The 19,307-nt window shown below is 41.3% G+C and overlaps 1 protein-coding gene across 1 annotated transcript; it reads right to left on the bottom strand.

Annotated features, from left to right (window-relative positions):
* Positions 1 to 1,143: 1,143 nt before the first annotated feature.
* LOC122322947 (extracellular calcium-sensing receptor-like) lies at positions 1,144 to 13,023 on the bottom strand. Its single transcript, XM_043216556.1, is given in 8 exon segments — positions 1,144 to 1,464; positions 10,278 to 10,300; positions 10,303 to 10,872; positions 11,052 to 11,175; positions 11,259 to 11,486; positions 11,676 to 12,470; positions 12,605 to 12,896; positions 12,983 to 13,023. Coding segments are annotated over 8 exon segments (2,379 nt in total). The 5' UTR covers positions 13,009 to 13,023.
* Positions 13,024 to 19,307: the final 6,284 nt, after the last annotated feature.

Raw genomic sequence — 19,307 nt, 5'->3', positions numbered from 1 at the left:
GAGAGACCAACCCCATTTGAGTGTATTAAAATGAGCCAATTTACATTGGCATGAGATTGCATTAAGCTGCAGCTGATCACAGCATGAGTATAAATGAGCAGCTGATGTAGCGCATATTTGAGTTTTCGCTAAGCAGCTGAGCTTGTGACCCAGCTGCATCCACTATCCAGTGGGCCATACTAGATACAGCCTAGATACAGCATTCCCTTCGTGCTGGCCTCTGTGACAGACAAAGAGCTGGTCTGAGGTCCTGAAGCTTTGTTTCCAGGCAACGTGGCATCTTAAGGCATGGACGGGACAGAGCAAATCTAGAGCCAGGCTCTGTCTTTTCCGTGCAAAGTGCTTGCAGGCTCACCACCTGATCTCTGAAAGAAAAGGTAGGGCACATAGCCAAACCAGAGCCTCACAGCCACCTTGGAATAAGCCGACCCAAACTCTAGGCACGATTCGTAGACCAAAAATGCCTGCAGATCATCTACCCACTTGATGGAGGCCAGTGCAAGTAGTAGCAGAGTCTTCACAGTTTACAAGAACTTCAGCTCAACTGCTGGCAAAGGCTCGAATTGGGCCTGTTGCCGTGCACTTGGCACTAGCGACAGGTCCCAAGAGGGTACTGTGGGCGGCCATAAAGAATTTAACCTTGTCACCCCCCTAAGGAAGCTAATGATCAAGTCATGCTTCCCCACAACCTCCCATCTATGGGGTCATGGTTAGCGGCCACATAGACTTTTAAGGGTGAAGGGAGACAGCCTACTCTCCAACCCTTGCTGCAGGAAAGACAGCATGGCTCTGATTGGGCATCTCCATGTGTACTTCTCTTGAGAAGAACACCACTCGGTGAACAGGTTCTATTTCAAAATGTAAACACGTCTTGTTAACAACGATCTTGCTGAATTGATAGTGTCAACAACCTCTTGTGGTAGGTCTCCTACAACCTCTGCGTCCTGTCCAGGGACAAGACATGGAGTTTCCAAAGGTCTGGACACAGGTGCCAAAGGGTGACATGTCACTGAGTCAGAAGGCCTTCCTCAGAGGAATCAGCCAAGGAAGAGCTGTCACAAGGACCATCAGTTCTGAGAGCCAGGTCCGGATGGGCCAATAAGCGCCACTAACAGGACCTGTTCTTCGTCCTCTCTAGAAGGCTCACTTGGGGATGGATTCTCCATTCTCCAGGAAGTGCAGCCCATGACAGCTTGTGGGCTGCCTGGCTGCACATACTGAAATGTGAATGGCACAAAGTGACCTTCTGAAATCATAGAAGGAGTTGCCGGGCGAGTTGCTACATGCCATGGGAATGCAGACCACCTTGTACACAATGGTCGCTGTGTTGCCCGTGTGAACCAACACATGTTTGTCCTGAAGACATCGCTTGAGACGGCCCAGGGCAAATCGCACTGCTTGGCTGTTGATGTAACAGTGCAGTTGGATGTTGACTCTCCAGTAATGGCAAGAACAGCTGGCGGTCTAAAGTATGACATATTATTCAATATCTCATCATAGCTATTCATCAAAGCCATGCCTGATTGGATAGTGTGAACTACAGAGCCACAGGAATCATATATCCTATAGCCCAAAGAAACACCAGGCAACAGCTCTGTGCTGTTATTTATCTCCTTAATGGCAAAAAATATGTGTCTGAGCAAACTGGAGCAAAGCTGTGGAAATGAAACATAATTAGACTGTGTAACATTGTGCAAATAATAATGACAACGTCAGATTCAACTTTAATATCACCATACAGACCTAACATGTGTTGTTGGCTCTGGTTTGAAAGTAAAAGAATGAACATTCAGCAGAGAATTTCTGTGGATTGCAAAAATCACTGCAATGTCAATGTCTTTTTCTGCAGAAAATTGATTGCAGGGCAGATATCAAGTTTGCACTAATGCTGTGAGTGAGATACCATCTACCTAGAATCCTCTAGTGTGAATATGTATGCAGAGCAGGAGCCTCTGAGGCATTACATGGAAGTTGTTTTATTAGATCTTTAAAATGCTCTGGAGCCGAATCATTGATCATTATGGATCCATCCTTTCAGATCTGTCAGGCTCCTCAATCCCCCCGGCATTTTTAGGTGAGAGGGCGCACCTTTCTGGGAGGGGGGCGATATGTCAGGTATTAGGATGTTTCTGTTGTTTTTTATGCCCCATGTGCTCTGTGTGTGGCCCAGTTGATTTGTCTCATTGTGTTCCGGTGTGTCTAGTTAAGTTATTTCCTTTGCCCTAAATAAGTTCCTGTTTGTTCCATGTTTAACCGCCCAGTCTCGTATTTGTATACGTGTGATGCCTGGTTACCTGCCTTCTTTCAATTGTGGATCATTAAAGATTGTTCAAAGTGAGATTCCTCGTTGAGTGTTCCTTCACACTCCCACACACGCCTGACAGTTGAATTCAGGGCAGGATAAGGATTTGGTTCAGGGTGCAAAAAAGTTGTTTGGTGGTCTGGAAACATTTATTCACAAGATACAAACTTGCAATTGCCATAAGAAGTCAAATTTACGAGTTTATACAAGTTTATTAATCACAATTCTGTCTTTTTTTCTGAGAAAATAATTTCTCAGTGTATTTCTCAAGTTTTTTCACAGATTCAGTTTATATATAGGCATGTATAACACAACATTAACATGCATTTAATACTGGACGAGGGACAATTGAACAGGCTAGAACTAAAGCAGGATGAGGACGATCAACTGAGGACAAAGGTTAACTAACATAATCAAACACATGGATAAATGGTCACAGAACACATGAGTAATGAAAACACAATAAAAGTCCAAGACAACTAAGAAGAATGGAATATAGATGTGACTGCACTTCCCCGTCCTCAAAGTTGCGGCTTCGCACACAGGTAGGATGGACAAAGGAGAGTGGGATTAAATTTGAAACAGGAACAAGGCAGTGGCAAACAGCAGGCAGAAGACCAACATGCAGATAGCATAGGATCTGAAAGGCAATGGTGGAGCTGGAGCCACACCACACCTCTCTGCCTGACGACCTACCTCTTCCAAGGTTTTTTTATCTACACATTTATATCTGGACAGTGTGTTAACTTATTTGTCAATAAGATTTTTAACCTAAGGAAACGAGACAATAACAATGCAATGCAACCTAATTTTAAATGAAAAAACTATAACAAAAATCTATATTTTCGTCAACTTATAAAAAACAAGACAAAATATTAGAAGAGAAAATTTGGGATAAGATTCATTTAGAATGAATCTGCTGAGTGGTTCAGAGGTTAGATTTGTAACTTAAGTTTCACCATAGCCTATAGATCTATCCTGCAGGACATAAGCTAACATACACTTGCTGTACATCTCATAAAACCTTAAAAAATTTGGGTAAATAATCATTGTTATTATACTAAAAATAAAACCATGTTCTTGTTCTTTGAGAAGTGGTCATATTTAATATAATGGCATGTTGTGTGGCAAGTTCAATCAATGTCTATCATGATAAAACCTAAAGAGCATGGAAATTTTTCAAATCATATGATATAAAAACTAGTTTAACTAAAAACAATTCAGATGACTAAAATAAGACTAAAACTAAATGGCATTTTAGTCAAACTATGACTAAAAATAAATTTGCTGTCAAAATCAACACTGCATTGTATCTTAAATTATCTTTATCTTTAAATTAAACAGATTTGTCTTTGTTATTGAATTATATTCGCATCAATATTTTGCATTGCAATTTTTTTTTTTGTTTTCAGTCCAAATAGCATAAGATTCTTAAATTGAGAAGCATTTAGCAGACAAACAAGAAGTAAAAATTTATCTGCCAGTGGGGTAAGTGAAATATATTTTAATAGGAACAGAAAACAAAACTACTATATTTATTACTATTAATCACTATTGGCAGATTTTTTTCCCCCACCCAAAATGCAAGACAATACTTTACTTGCTTGTCTAGTAAATAATTATTGATCACCAATTTTTAGATATGTGGAGCAGAAAAAAGAATAATAAATAATAAAAGCATTTTTTTGGTAGTGTGATGTCATCTTGTTTATCTACTCTTCACCTTCCATCCATTTTATAGAGACAACAAAGTGCTAAGGTCCACAAGGCACTTTCTCTCATTTTTGAACAGGTACAGCAATATTTGAAAGATTTTTTTAGTGAATGTCAACATATACAGTATATTATGAGAACTTGAACTATTCAAGTTACCATCCAGCTCAGCTGAGATTTTATATAAGTATACAGTTAAATAGGTGTCCCTAGGCAACAAAATTAATTAATAACTAAGCCAGGCAGAGGTGAAAATGGCAGAAAGAAGAAAGGTTAATTTTATTTATTTATTTTTTACGATTTTAAATTTTGTGTGTTTATCTTCATTATAGGTCTGCAGTCATTTTTGTCAAGATGCCAGTAAATGTGGGGAAAGGTATCCTAGCTCTAAAATATTTGTGAGATATAGAAAATATTTACTATTTACCTTGCACAAGAAACAGTTTTTCCTAATTTTAATTGTTGTCATTCATGAATAATAAAGTGAACAGCACTGCAGAGTTTCCATTCATGGATAATGGTAATTATTTTGTATATTTATTTGTTTATTTTTTACATTATTTTACTGCTAATGTTCTGAATAAGTATGTAAATTGTGGCAAACAAGTGGAGAAGGATTTGACATCTCAGTTGAAGTTTGCTTTGGAAAAGCTCTTTTAATTTACCATATTGGAAGACTCATCTGAACCCACAAATAAATGCATTCATATACAGAAAAAATTATCTGGCTACATGAGACAGGGAAGCCTCTTTTCATGTGTATGAAGAACAGGACAGGTAGCTTTTACATGCAAAGAAACATGGAGTGGACATGTCCTGGTAAATGCCAGCTTCAAGGTACAGCCTAGAGAGCCTACCATAAAACTGTATGCAATAAAATATGCAGTTCAAATAGTTTATTAATGTTCATAGCTTTTAGAGCTGTATCTTCTTTTTTTAGGAGATGCTGCAGTTGGTGATGGAGTTTCCAGGCCTTTTTTTCAGTTCTTGAAAAACTGAAATATGGTATGATGTTTTAATAGTTGCACAGCAAAATTAATATTTGGAATAATTTTTGATGGGATTAACCTAATGCTGATTTGTAATTAACAGGCAACACTGCAGTTACTTGGTTCTCTGAGGAAGAGCTAGACCACTTAGTGCCTTAATCTTTACTATTCCTTATTGAAAGTGATCTCTTCCTAGTAGCAGGGAGAATGCTAGGCCATTCGTTTCTGCATGGCGGCTCATATCTTGCAGGGCTCAGCAGAGCTTTTGTTCATGTTTTGCTTCAAGTTTCTCAGGACACAGCCAATTTACAATTGGAAGATTGCACAGATGTTTTATTGAATACAGTTGTTTTATACTGCTAAATTCTATCGAACGTATGTCAGGTTCCAATACAGGCCTGTTGATTCTTCCCATCACCCACAACTGGTTAGGAGTCATACAACTCTCTGTGAGTTTTGTGTAATTGTCCCAAGTGTTTCGGAAAAGGTCACAGATGCCCTAGCAACTTCTCTTCACCCTTGCCCTTTCTGAGGTCTGTGCAAGCCGCTGGTCTAGAGCAGTAAGGAATTTTGTATTAAGCACCCATTAGAAAGCAAATACTTTAAGAGCTGATAGAAAGGGAAAAGAAATTATTTTGATTAAATGCACAGCCCTAAAATAACATCCTACAATAAACAACGAACACTGCGTGTGCTGATAATCAACTCACTGCTTGCTGCACTCTACTAAAAATACCTCTTTTGCAGATAAAAGAGATGAGAAAGAAACTGAGAAAGAAAGATCTACACCCAAACTGAATTCGCTAACAAAGGCCAGCTTTTAACACTTCAATGATTGCAGCTATGAGTTCTATGAGTGGCTAACAGATAGCACCGACTCCGAGCAAGTTTTGTTGGCCATGTTGGCCAAGGAATGAGAGACTTATATGGACTTTGTTTACAGGTGACAGGTGAGTGGGTTATTATTCGTTGATAATTTTACATTACGTGTGTCACACGTGGATTCTGTGTTTTTGTTTTTGTCGTGTGCCATGTGCCCTGTGTGACCTTCTTTTAGTTAATGTCTTATTGTCTTCAGCTGTGTCTTAATTTAGTCAATTACGTTGTGTATTGAAGTCCTGTTGTTTCAGCTCTGTTTATCTGATCTTGTCGTTGTTTTATGTGATTTAGTTTAACTGCCTGTCTGCCTACCTGCCCGAGGTATTATTCCTTTATGTGTGCATGATTAAAATCGCTAATGTGTGCGGATGTCCAGCATTTAGAGTATCTTATCGAGTTGGTTTCTCGACATTACATTTGGGTAAAACTCTATTGCTTTGCAATAGCCATTGGAGTCTAAGCATTTGCATGATTGGCTGGCTCAGTCATTATATAAGCAATGTCATGCACCAAAATAACTCCTTTAACTGGAGCCTGATTTAGCCATTGACCTACTTGACTAGAGTGGGTGATATGCACAGGGTATGGAGGCAGCAGAGAAAAGAGGGTATGCGCGACTGTCTCCCTTTGAGGACAACATCACGGCTTTGTTTATGCAAAGAAAGAAGGTTGAACTATTATTCTCAAGTATTCTGAAGCTGTTCTATAATTTAATGTGAGGTACAGATGAATATTTAACTAATCCATTAAATTCAAGTTCACATACACTCTTCCTTACACTGTGGCTTTCTGTCATCCTCCATTCAGTACTCAAACTGCACATCACATTTGGTTGCTACAGTCAAAACAATTAAACTCTCTTAAAGAGTGCAATAAGAGATTTAAAGCTATTAAAATAAAGCATTGTCCAGATTTAATACACTACAACTCAGTGTCTCTTCCTTTTCACTTTTCTATGCAGACCTGGAGGGCTGTGCAGTCTACACGCCGTGACTCTGTGTTGCTAAAGTGCATCATCATTTTGCTGGTGATTTGATTTATTCAATCTATTCGTTTAAATTACTGATTCATTCAAAGAAGAAGCAATTGAATTGAAAAGAAAAGATTGGATTGCTAACTCAATATCAACCCACTGTCTGTCTACTTACTAAGCCTCTCTAACTGCCCTTGAACTTGTCGACGGATTGGACTGCCTGTACGTTACTGACTATCTGCCTGCCTTATCACTTATTTCTATTCTCTTGCCCTCTAATAAACTTGCGCATATGGATTCTACCTCAGCCTCAGCATCCTCGTTACAGAATACTTTGTCTACCATAAATCCATCGGAGGTTTCCAACCTGCAGGCGGCATTCGCTTACCAAAGTGAAATGCTAAAGAACCACCAAGAACAACTGACCAAGTCCAATAACGATCACCTGATGCGCTTCATTCGTTCACTTCCTCCAACTTCAACTACAATTGTAAGCTTTGAACTTCCTAATAAATGTGATGGTGCTGCTGATCAGTGCAAAGGATTCATCCATCAAGTTTAATTGTATCTTGAGCACCAAGAAAGTAAATTTGAGTCAGAGGAAATGGAATCTGATGACGCTAAATCACAGGCAAAGTTATTGATTTGGCTGTATCAGTCTGGGATTCAGATGGCAAATTAGGATTATCCCTTGACTCCAACAACTTTGTGATGTGTTTGAATATCCTGCAAGGGTGAAGGATATTTCAACCCAACTTTTACAACTTTCCCAGGAAAAGAGGTCAGCCGCTGATTATGCCATTGAGTTCAGGATGCTAGCAGCACAAAGCGGATGGAATGACGTTGTTTGTCACCCTAACCATAAAGATCAACAATCTCATGAGAAAAACACCCAAAACCAGAACCACAAAGCACAAGCAGTGTCAACCAGTGTTCAAGACCAAGAACCTATGCAACTGGGTTGTTTGAGACTGACTGAAGGTCGAAAGAGAGAGGCGGGCAAGTTAACCATCTATGTTTCTACTGTGGGGCCACGGGACATCGAAGCATCAGATACCCACACAAAAACCCTGCACCACAGGTGAATATAGCACATTTTTCACTCCTTACCAATAAAACCTTCACTCTGCCTGTATTGTTAAAAACTAACTCACTACCCCTTGACCTAACAGCCATGATAGATTTGGGATGTAAGGAGGTGAATCAAAACCTGTAAATGCAATAAAACTGTAAGTGTCCCCCTTTTCCTGCAGAACGGAATCCAGAGGCCCAGGTCGAAGGTCAATGCGTGTTCGGTCTTTTCTAAAAGATCACAAAGACAGGTTAGCAATTGGAGAATTTGTATTTGTGAATATAAAATAATTTTATACTAAATATATATATATATATATATATATTATTTAGTGGGGTTGAAATCAAAATACTAAAATATATTATTTCTCAGTTGTATAGAAAATTCTGGCAAAATCTTCAACCGAACAAAAGCACCAATATCAAAAGCTGAAAGCCTTTGTCGATATTAGGGATTTCCTGGAGTGTCAAAAATTCTGTATTGAAGCCTGTTTCCGACACTGAATAAAAAAAATGGAAAAGTTTATTGCGACTTTTTTTCTCAGAATTGCGTGATCCAAACAGAAGTAGGTACTCAGAATTGTGAGATACAAAATTAGAATTGTAAGTTATAAAGTCAAAATAGCAAAATATAAAGTCGCAATTGCAAGATGTAAAGTGAGATAAAAACTGAGAACATATTAATCTTTCTTTTCGCTCAAAATTTGACTTCTATCTCACAATTCTGATAAAAACAGTCAGAATTGCGACTTTATATAGCTCAATTGTGAGTTATAAAATTGAAATTCCAAAATACTCAATTCCAACTTTATATCTTGCAATTGCAAGTTTATATCACACAATTCTGACCTTATAACTTGCAATTCTGACTTTGTAACTCCAAATTGCGGGTTTATATCTCACAATTCTGAGAAAAAAAGTAAAAAAATTGCAAATTAAATAATGGCAAGTCCAAAAAAGTTTTCATAGCAAAAAAATAACTAAATCATATACAATATCATCTGTAAAACATGGTGAAGCAGTGTGATGGCTTTCATTGGCACTAGGTTACTGCTGTATAGTAGAGACATGACAGAAGCAGTCAGAAAAATCACAAAGGAGAAAACCTTTCATAATTCCAAGAATGCAGAAAACAGACTTGTGTCCGACATAGATATGTTTAACTATGACTATGTTAAGATTCATTTTATGATAAAATCACTATAGACTTTCTCCAGGTCTTTATTTAACATTATTTAAATCAAGTAAAACAAAACAATAAATGTTTGTTTCAAGATCTGTAAAGTATTTATGAGAGTTTATTTAAAGCTTATACGCTTCCATACACCAGTACATAGTTTCTGGGATTTCTAATGATTTGATTCTCTAAAGTCTGCACTTAAAGCACTTGCACTTGCATGCGTCCTCTGAACTTGTGTTTTTGAGTACTGGAAATTAATTTTAATGATGATGTAGAACGAGAGCACAAGCACACAAGAACACTGAAGAACGCATATTGAGAAACAGCCCCAGTCTCTGGTGAAGTTTATTAGTTCCAGACAGTCATTGCCTGCAAAGGATTCTCAACAAAATATCGAAAATGTCCTTTTTTTCCTTTTTAAAGATTGTATTTATTTGTCCAATTACATTTTAGCCCATGGAAATGGGGGGTCTAAATATAAAAAAGTTTGGTTTTGTGCAGTCCCTTGAATTAAAGCTTAAAGTTTGCACTTTAATTTCATCTTGATTGTTTCATTTTTAATTCTGTTCTGGTGGCAGACCCAAAATTATATATAGTGCTGCTTAAATAAAAGTATTTGTCTATTCATCGTTAAACTGTCTTTGGCCACTGAAATAAGTCAGTGGAATAAGTAAATGAAATAAAGAATAAAGAATTCATTCATGTTTTCTATTTGTATTAGGAAAAATAGAGATGATGTTAGATTTAATTGTCCATCATGATGATAATAATCAACATAACTTAAAACAGGGTGGTTAATGTAACAATGTATATTATGTTACACACAATTATTGTACTTTAATATGTTACACTCACATGGTTCTTGAGGGTTATTTACCCATCAGATGTTTTTTAGAGTTCTTGTCTGGTTTTAATAAAATGATATAGCATTTAGGAATAAATATGCAAAATAATATTCCATATGTGGAGGCTAAAATGGCAAATATCTCCACTGCCACTGTGAATTTTCCAGGAGAACTAACATAAGCTGGTATGAAAGCAATCCAAACGGCACAAAATATGAGCATACTAAATGTAATAAATTTGGCTTCATTAAAATTATCCGGGAGCTTCGAGAGCCAAAAAGCCAAAAAGAAACATAGAAAAGCAAGCAGTCCAATATAACCTAACACAGCCCAGAAACCCACAACTGATCCCACATTACACTCTAGTATTATCTTTTCTTTGAAGTGTTTAAGATTTTTAAATGGAAAAGGTGGTGATATTGTTAACCAAAGCACACAAATAAGCACTTGTATAAGAGTAAATGCAAAAACACTGAGTCTTTGTTGAGGAGGCCCAAACCATTTCATGACATTACTTCCTGGAAGTGTAGCTCTGAAAGCCATTAAAACCACTATCGTTTTTCCCAGAACACAGGAGATACAGAGAACAAAAGTGATCCCGAATGCTGTGTGACGCAACATACAGGACCACTCAGTGGGCCGACCAATGAAAGTAAGAGAACAGAGAAAACACAACATCAGTGAAAACAGAAGCAGGAAGCTCAATTCTGAGTTGTTGGCTTTCACTATTGGGGTATTTTTATATTTAAAAAATATGACTGCAATTATTATTGTTATAAATGTACCAACAACTGAAATAGTTGTGAGCAAAATCCCCATGATCTCCTCGTAAGACAAAAATTCAGTTTCTTTTTTAACACATTCATCGTTTTCCATATTTGACCAGAAGTCTTGATGGCACCGCAGACATGTTACAGAATCTATATGTAATGAATGCAATGCAATAATTAATAACATATATACACACACACACACACACATACATACATACATACATACATACATACATACATACATATATATACAGCATATATATACACATATTATGGATATACAGTATATATACACATATATTATGGATATAGTGATTTACTTTTACCTGTAGTGTTACTGATCTCTCCCTCTGTGCAAGGAATGCAGTCATAACAACATATAGGTTTTCCTTTCTTCACAGCCTTCCTAGTGCCAGGGGGGCAGCTCTCACTGCACACAGACACCGGTACCTATGAAAAATATATACATAGGCATTTCCATTTACCATTCCATTTCTAGAAGCTAATATTCTGACAATACATTTTTTCCTTACCTTTGTGGAATTATTAGCCCATAAAATTGAAGGCATATTGACAGCTAAACGATCTCGCCCCAGAAAAGAAGCATCATAAAACCCAACGGTAACAAATTCATATTGCTGCTTTTTACTTAGCTGCCAGTTTATAATGTCATATTTTGCCACTGGATCACCATTTTCATCAAAGTAAACTTCCTCACCATCTTTCGTTTTGAAATGCACCTTTCTCAGGTGCTTCAGAAACTGAAGGGAAAAAAAAGACAAAACATTCACTATATAAAATGTTTGACACGGCAAACAGTACATCTCAACAAAATGATACATGTACAGTACATAGGGAATAATAAATTGTTGAATGCACTGTGTCTTATGTACTAGCTTAGAGAATACTGAATTTTATATAGCAGTAGAAATAAAATAGTGTTAACCCACTGTTAAAGGATCAGGCTGTTTATTTGAGACACATTTTTCTTTGCATCCCAGAAGTTCATGAAGTGTATGAGCAACAGCATACACTCCTTTGTACACATTGCTGAAGATGGGCATGAGTGACATGTCTGTAAATAAATTTTGCACTTGAGACAGTTCCTCATTGCCAGAACATGGAATTGTGGACGCAGAATCATTTTTAGTGACAGAGAATTTACACTGAAACAGTTCTTCCCAGAGCTCAGTAAAAATATCAACTCCCGAAGACTTGAGTGGTTTTATATCCAGAATGAATTCTTGCAGACCTGTCACTTGTGTTTTGGGTATAGCCAGACCAATTGCTCCTTGAAGAATGCGGTGCTTATCCATACTGGGAATGACCGAATCAGATATCCAGGCTTCAGAACCTACCCACTGGTATCCAGTAATATTGTATTCAACAAATTTAGGAAGAAGAACCTCCAAGTCCCAATAAGAAAAAAAACCCACAATCACTCGTGAAGTAGACCTTTTAATCTGCTCAATTATCCTTAATAATTTATCTTCAGGGTAGGTTCTGTAAAATGGAAGAGAATATTCCAAACAGATACCCATCTGTTCAGCCACCTTAGTAAAAGTGGCCATTCCACTGTTACCATAATCATCATCTGTTCTTAATGCTCCAACCCAGGTCCAGCCAAAGTGTCTAACCAGTTCTGCCAGTGCTCTACTCTGGTAGTGATCACTTGCAATAGTTCGAAGAAATGAGGGATATTTGACTTTGTCACTAAGACATTCACAGGTGGCGTAGTGGCTGATCTAGGAGATTTACATACACAAATTGATATATGTTTAGACACAACATCCAATATAATTACATTAATTCAGCAGCAACTATTATTTATTTAAAACAGTTTGAAATGTTCATTTAATTTTAAAGCATAAAATCATACCAGTGGAATCTTGAATGGTCCAATACCTTTTGAAATCCCCATGCAAGCTGAAGAAGTTGAGTCCCCAATAATGGCTTGCACTTCAGCATGCTTTGTGCAGGGCCCTTCAACAGACATTTTTTCATACCCATTTGTAAGGGCCATAGCTGCTCTAACCCCAAATGTTACTGATCTGCACGAGTCGTAGACCTTGTAGCCTAATGAGACCCCAGGTAGCAAAGTGGAACTGTTATTAATTTCCTCTATTGCGAAGAGCATGGTTTGTGCAAACTGTAAGTCTCTAAAATTAAGACTAAAAAAAAGAAAAAAAAAGAAATCTTTTAACATAGCAGTTGTATTAACAAAGTGTTATTGTAATACTTATTTGTTTTTACTTACCTGATGCACTTCAGTGGAGGTGGCATAATAGAATATGACACTTGCCTGATTTCCCAGCTGCTATGGAAAGAGAAAACCCCTCCGACTATAATATCCCCATCTTTCCATAGCTCAGGGTGTACAGGCTCCCCTCGCAGAGTACAAATAGTTTTGTTAGCTTTGGAGAAGGTTGTGATGGCTATTACCATATGTAGCAATGCAACAAGTGACTCCATCCACCCATTTAATAGATACTATTGTATGTCAATATGTCAGTTCTGTCAGCTCTCATATTTTAGCTAGTAGAAGGATTCTGATATTTTTATAGACATCTTACAATCTGCAGGGGAATTGCATTTGTTGATCTCATTTGAAGGAGGTGCTACATTTTGCCTGATCAGTTTATTGCTGCCCTTTTGTAAGCTACAGTCTTAGGCTGAACCATGGTATGTGTCTGTGTGATATTCTTTGCTTTTTAAACATTTTAATAGCATTTCACAGCTCTGTGAGCACAACAGTTGTATCATATAAGTTTTTGAGGATGCAGGTTACTGCAAATAGCAGATGTGCATCAGGCACACAGATATGGTCAAAAAGCTACATATACACAATAAGAATGCATATTTTATTAGTGTGGAGTTGAAACCAATAAATGCAGTAAATTCACACAATTCATGCACTTGTATATTTAAGGCTTGAGGCTGCTCTCAGTGAATCATTAGTTACATACATGACAACATAAGCATTGATCGGAATCGCCTGGAACTATGAAATCGGCATAGAAATTTTTAAATGGGCGCTATCTTTAGAAATAAACTGCATATTTGAGTTGCATTAAAGATGCAGTTTGTATATTCTAGTGGCATCTAGCAGTTAAGATTGCGAATTGCAACCAACTGCTCACTCCACTGCTCACCCCTCTCATTACGGTGTACTTAAGGCAATCTGAACAGTGCCCAAGTGCGTTTGACCACCAAAGTGTTGTTTGTTTAACTAGTGTGAGTGCTACAAACTGTGCTCGGTCCTGGTTCGCTTGGAAGAGGTTGGCCAGAGCACGGTCCAGTTGGACTCGGGCACAGTTTATATTTAGTGTGAGAGCTAACTGCGCCAGAGCACGGAACAGATACTATTGTATATATATTGTGACGGGCGTCCCGAGCTACCATCAGCGTTGCCCTGGGAATAAACCACGATCACCTGGAAAAGCCACTGATCACCAGACTCGCCGCAACTGGAGCTCGTTTGCCGGTGGCCAGATAAGCCACGTCAGGCCCGCGCTCCAGTGAGCTACCACACTCCCACATGCTGTCTCTGACTGTTGTCTCTTTTGTTCGCTTTCTAGAAGCCAGTCCTTGAACCGCGACAAGGAGCTAATTCCCCCAGGATTCGCCGCTGCCGTACTCACTGACTGCGCTGAGCACCGAGCACCCAGAAGATAACGCCACTGACAGCGGTTGTGCACCGGCTCACGATTCACGTATCACTTGTATTGTTGAATAAACGTGCCCTCCGGGGTTCAAACGCCTCTGTTTGTGCTGTGCTTCATCCGCCCCGTGACAATATATATATATTGTGACAAGCGTCCCGAGCTGCCATCAGCGTCGCCCTGGTAACCAACGAGGAGCACATGCATGCACTCATCACAGGCTGACAGGTTTCAGCTGTCGCTCATCAGCGGGCTGGGATAATAAAGCCACGCGGCACGCCATCACTGGGCATTCGCCTCCATGATCGTCACGACTAACGTCTCTTCTCTTGTCCCCCTGCAGAAAGCAGCATATAGACCGGTCAGCCGGCACCCCACGACACAGACTCACCTCGCACGCTGAAGAAGAAAGAAAGGAAGAGGAAGAGAGAGAGCACGAGTACCCTCACAACACGGATTGGCACGATCACCTGTATTTGTTTGAGTTTCTTTGTTAATAAAACGACCCTCTGGGGTTTTGATTTGAGCCCTCCTTGCTGTGTGTTTCTTCACCCCGTCACACTGGTGGAGAATGCGGGCAAGAGTGTGAAGACTGGCACTGGCAAGTGATGGCAAGTGATAATTCAAGATGGCGCCGCGAATGGCAGCCTCGGTGCTTCGCTCTCAAGTGCTCGTATTGTTTTTGTTAGTTTTTCCTGTTTTTTGTTTATCAAACACCATCGTTTTTACCAGGGATGAACTGCTGAACATTCGGCAGACCACTCCATAAAATATTTCACGGTCTTTGATTATTCCAACGTCTTGTTGAACATCGTAGTTAGCGGGCAGCGGAGCTGGTCAAAAAGCCTAAGGCCGCATGAGACGGGGAAACGGGCCGGGCGCTTGTGAAACTCAGACAACGCGGACTCCGAATGCCGTTGCCCAGCATTCACCTGGCGAACCTCCGCTCTCTACCCAACAAAATGGACGAACTTCTTCTGCTTACCCGGACTAACAGGGATTTCTCAAACTCTGCTGCTCTGTGTTTCACGGAAACCTGGCTAAACGATGCAATTCCAGACAGCGCATTAAGTCTGCCAGGCTTTCAGCTGTTTAGAGCGAATCGTGTCACAGAATTAACGGGGAAATCGCGCGGTGGCGGGACGTGCTTTTACGTCAATTAAAGGTGGTGTACAGATGTAACTGTGTTTAAGAATATGTGTTGCACCGATGTAGAAGCACTCTTCATTAACTGCAAGCCTTTCTACTTGCCGCGGGAGTTTTGCTCGTTTATTCTGGTGTGTGTTTACATCCCTCCGCAAGCGCATGTCTGGCTTTACAAAAACTCGCCGATCTGATCACAGAGACTGAGCAACAACACCCGGACTCTGTTTTAATCATTCTCGGGGACTTTAATAAAGCCAATCTCTCACGTGAACTGCCAAAATTCAGACAGCATGTTACCTGTCCAACCAGAGACCGTAACATACTGGATCACTGCTACCGTAATAAAGGATGCTTATCATTCCGTCCAACGAGCTGCCCTGGGACTTTCTGATCACTGTTTGGTCCATCTCATACCGACCTACAGGCAAAAGCTGAAATCAGCTAAACCTTTTCTTAGGACTGTAAAAAGATGGACTAACGAAGCAGAGTGGGATTTACAAACCTGCTTTTCTCTCACTGATTGGACTGTCTTTGAAGCTGCTGCCACAGATCTGGACGAGCTCACAGAAACGGTAACATCATATATTAGTTTCTGTGAGGACATATGTATTCCTACCAGGACTTATTTAACTTACAACAATGACAAACCATGGTTCACTGCTAAACTCAGTCAGCTCCGTCAAGCCAAAGAAGATGCTCGCAGGATAGGGGACAGAGCCTTGTATAAGCAGGCCAAGTACACACTAGAAAAGGAGATCAGAGTGGCGAAGAGGAATTATTCTGAAAAGCTTCGCACCCAGTTCTCCTCTAGTGACACAGCTTCTGTTTGGAAAGGTCTGAAAGACATCACCAATTACAAGACACCATCCCCCAGCACTGTGGCAAATCAACAACTGGTAGACAACCTGAACGAGTTCTACTGCAGGTTTGAAAAGGAACCATTCTCACCTCCTGTAATCCCCCTCTCCCCCACACCTGCCCTTCAACTCAGAGAAGATGACGTGTGCCAGGTCTTCAGGAAGAACAAAAGAAGAAAGGCACCAGGCCCAGACGGTGTTACTCCAGCCTGTCTGAAAACCTGTGCTGACCAACTGGCCCCCATCTTCACTCAGATCTTCAACAGATCATTGGAGCTGTGTGTAGTACCTTCATGCTTCAAACGCTCCACCATCATCCCCATCCCAAAGAAACCCAAAATTAATGGACTTAATGATTTCAGACCCGTGGCTCTAACGTCTGTGGTCATGAAATCATTTGAAAAACTGGTTCTGGGTTATCTGAAGGACTTTACAGGACCCCTACTGGACCCCCTGCAGTTTGCGTACAAAGCAAAACAGGCCAGTGGACGATGCAGTCAATATGGGACTGCATTATGTTCTGCAACACCTAGACAGACCAGGGACTTATGTGAGGATCCTGAAGTTTGCAGACGACACCACAGTCATCGGCCTCATACAGGACGGTGACGAGTCTGCTTACAGACAGGATGTCAAAGAGCTGGCTGAATGGTGCAGTCTGAACAACTTGGAGCTCAACACACTCAAGACAGTGGAGATGAAAGTGGACTTCAGGAGGAACCCCCCTGCACTCCCCCCACTCACCATCATGGACAGCACTGTGGCAACAGTGGAGTCATTCAGGTTCCTTGGCACCACAATCTCCCAGGACCTGAAGTGGGACACTCACATCGACTCCATTGTTAAAAAGGCCCAGCAGAGATTGTACTTCCTTCGCCAGCTGAGGAAGTTCAACCTGCCACAGGAGCTGCTGAAACAGTTCTACTCGGCCATCATACAATCCATCCTCTGCACTTCCATAACTGTCTGGTTCAGCTCAGCTACCAACTATGACCTCAGAAGACTACAGAGGGTAGTCAGGACTTCTGAGAGAATCATTGGTACAACCCTCCCCACTCTACAAGAACTGTACCTATCCACATTAAACAAAAGGGTTAAGAAAATCACTCTGGACCCCTCACATCCCGCACACTCTATCTTCAAACTGTTGCCGTCTGGTCGCCGCTACAGAGCACTGAGTACCAGGACAGCCAGACACAGGAACAGTTTCTTCCCCCAGGCAGTCCATGTCATGAACACTTGAGGACACTTATTTATTTTACATACAGATTTGCACATAACACTGCACAATATAATTCCTGTTACACTTGAATGTTTATAGTGTATATTTTTTATTTTTATTTTTCTATTTTTATTTTTGCTGTGTTGCACATTTTATATTTTGTATATTGTACATATTTCTCTTTATATCTGTCTTGTCTTGTTATCGTGTTGCACTGTAGAGTTTTTGTCACTAAAACAAATTCCTCGTATGTGCAAACATACCTGGCAATAAAGTGATTCTGATTCTGATTCTGATTCTAATCTCGTCTTCACCACCTTATTTTTTTTCTGTCTCCCCTTTTAGTTTACCGCGTGGTGTAGCGCTCCTCCCCCGCCATGGAAGAACTGCTACAACGGCTCACCGAGGTTAGCGTCCACCAGCAACAAATCGTGGAGCACCTGGCTACTCGACATGGCATAATGGAGCAGGAGCTCGCCACCGTACGATCTGCCGCTGCCCAACAGATTCCGCGCCTTGCCCCACTGGCTTCTTGACGGGACCCCAACCGCGGGTCAAGTGGCGGAGCGGCCTCTCCACGCGACAAACCCATGCCGACGGAAGATCCGGCACCCCCTGCACCCGCGTGGCTGGCCGGCTGCATTGTGCACCACGAGCTCCGGAGACAAAAGTCCAAGTGAACGGGAAACCCTTCCAGTGCAGTCACCCTGGTGCGCACGAACATCCTGGCCCCCCGTACGGAGAAGAAGACGTTCCTTCCCATCACCTGTGTGCACGGGGACACACTGCAAGTTCCGGCTCGACGCGTCCATATCTCGGCCAAGCCAGGGGCCTGGCCAGTGGAAGTCGGGGTGGTGAAGGACCTCCCCATACCAGTCCTGTTGGGAAGGGATTGGCCAGGATTTGACCACCTGCTCGCCGCCACCACTCAGCTGGCCAGCCCCAGAGGGAACCGCCACAGACCCGCCCAGCATTACTGGCCTCGGACAGCGGGAGAGAAGGTGAGTCCCCCTCCCAGAGTTCTAACCTGTTTTTTGATGTTTTCCAACAGGTGTCGGGAGGGGGCTCATTCGCCAGGGCCCAAAAAGAAGACGACCACCTCAAACACTGCTGGCCGTATGTGCGCGTTGTGGAGGGGCAGGATGTGCAGCCAGGACCCCATCCTCTCCCGCATTTTGTGGTGAAAAATGGCCTGTTGTACTGTGTTGCCCAGCGGAGGTGGGAGGAGAAGCTGCTGTTGGTTGTCCCAAAGTCAAATATGGAGGCGATCCTAGAGCTGGCCCATTCCCATCTGATGGCCGGACACCTCTGAGCCGCCAACACAGCCCAAAAAATTTGGTACCGGTTTCACTGGCCAGGTCTTGATGCGGAGGTGAAACGGTTTTGCCAGGCCTGCCCGACGTGCCAGCTAACGACGACTCGCACTCCTCCCCCCAGTCCTCTCATTCCGCTACCCATCATCGGCGTGCCCTTCAAGCGCATCGGGATGGACCTAGTGGGGCCATTGCCGAAATCCGCCCGGGGACACGAACACATGCTGGTTATTGTCGACTACGCCACCCGTTACCCCGAGGCGGTACCCCTCCGGAAGGCCACGGCAAAGGCAATCGCCAAGGAGCTGTTCCTCCTCTTCAGGGTACCCCCTTTATGTCCCGGCTAATGGCTGACCTCTGCCAGCTGCTGGAAGTAAAACAG

The sequence above is a fragment of the Puntigrus tetrazona genome, chromosome 18, assembly GCF_018831695.1.
Source record: "Puntigrus tetrazona isolate hp1 chromosome 18, ASM1883169v1, whole genome shotgun sequence".
Classification (NCBI taxonomy): Eukaryota; Metazoa; Chordata; class Actinopteri; order Cypriniformes; family Cyprinidae; genus Puntigrus; species Puntigrus tetrazona.
The sequence above is the reverse complement of the archived record's forward strand: the minus strand, read 5'-3'. Positions and strand labels throughout refer to the sequence as shown.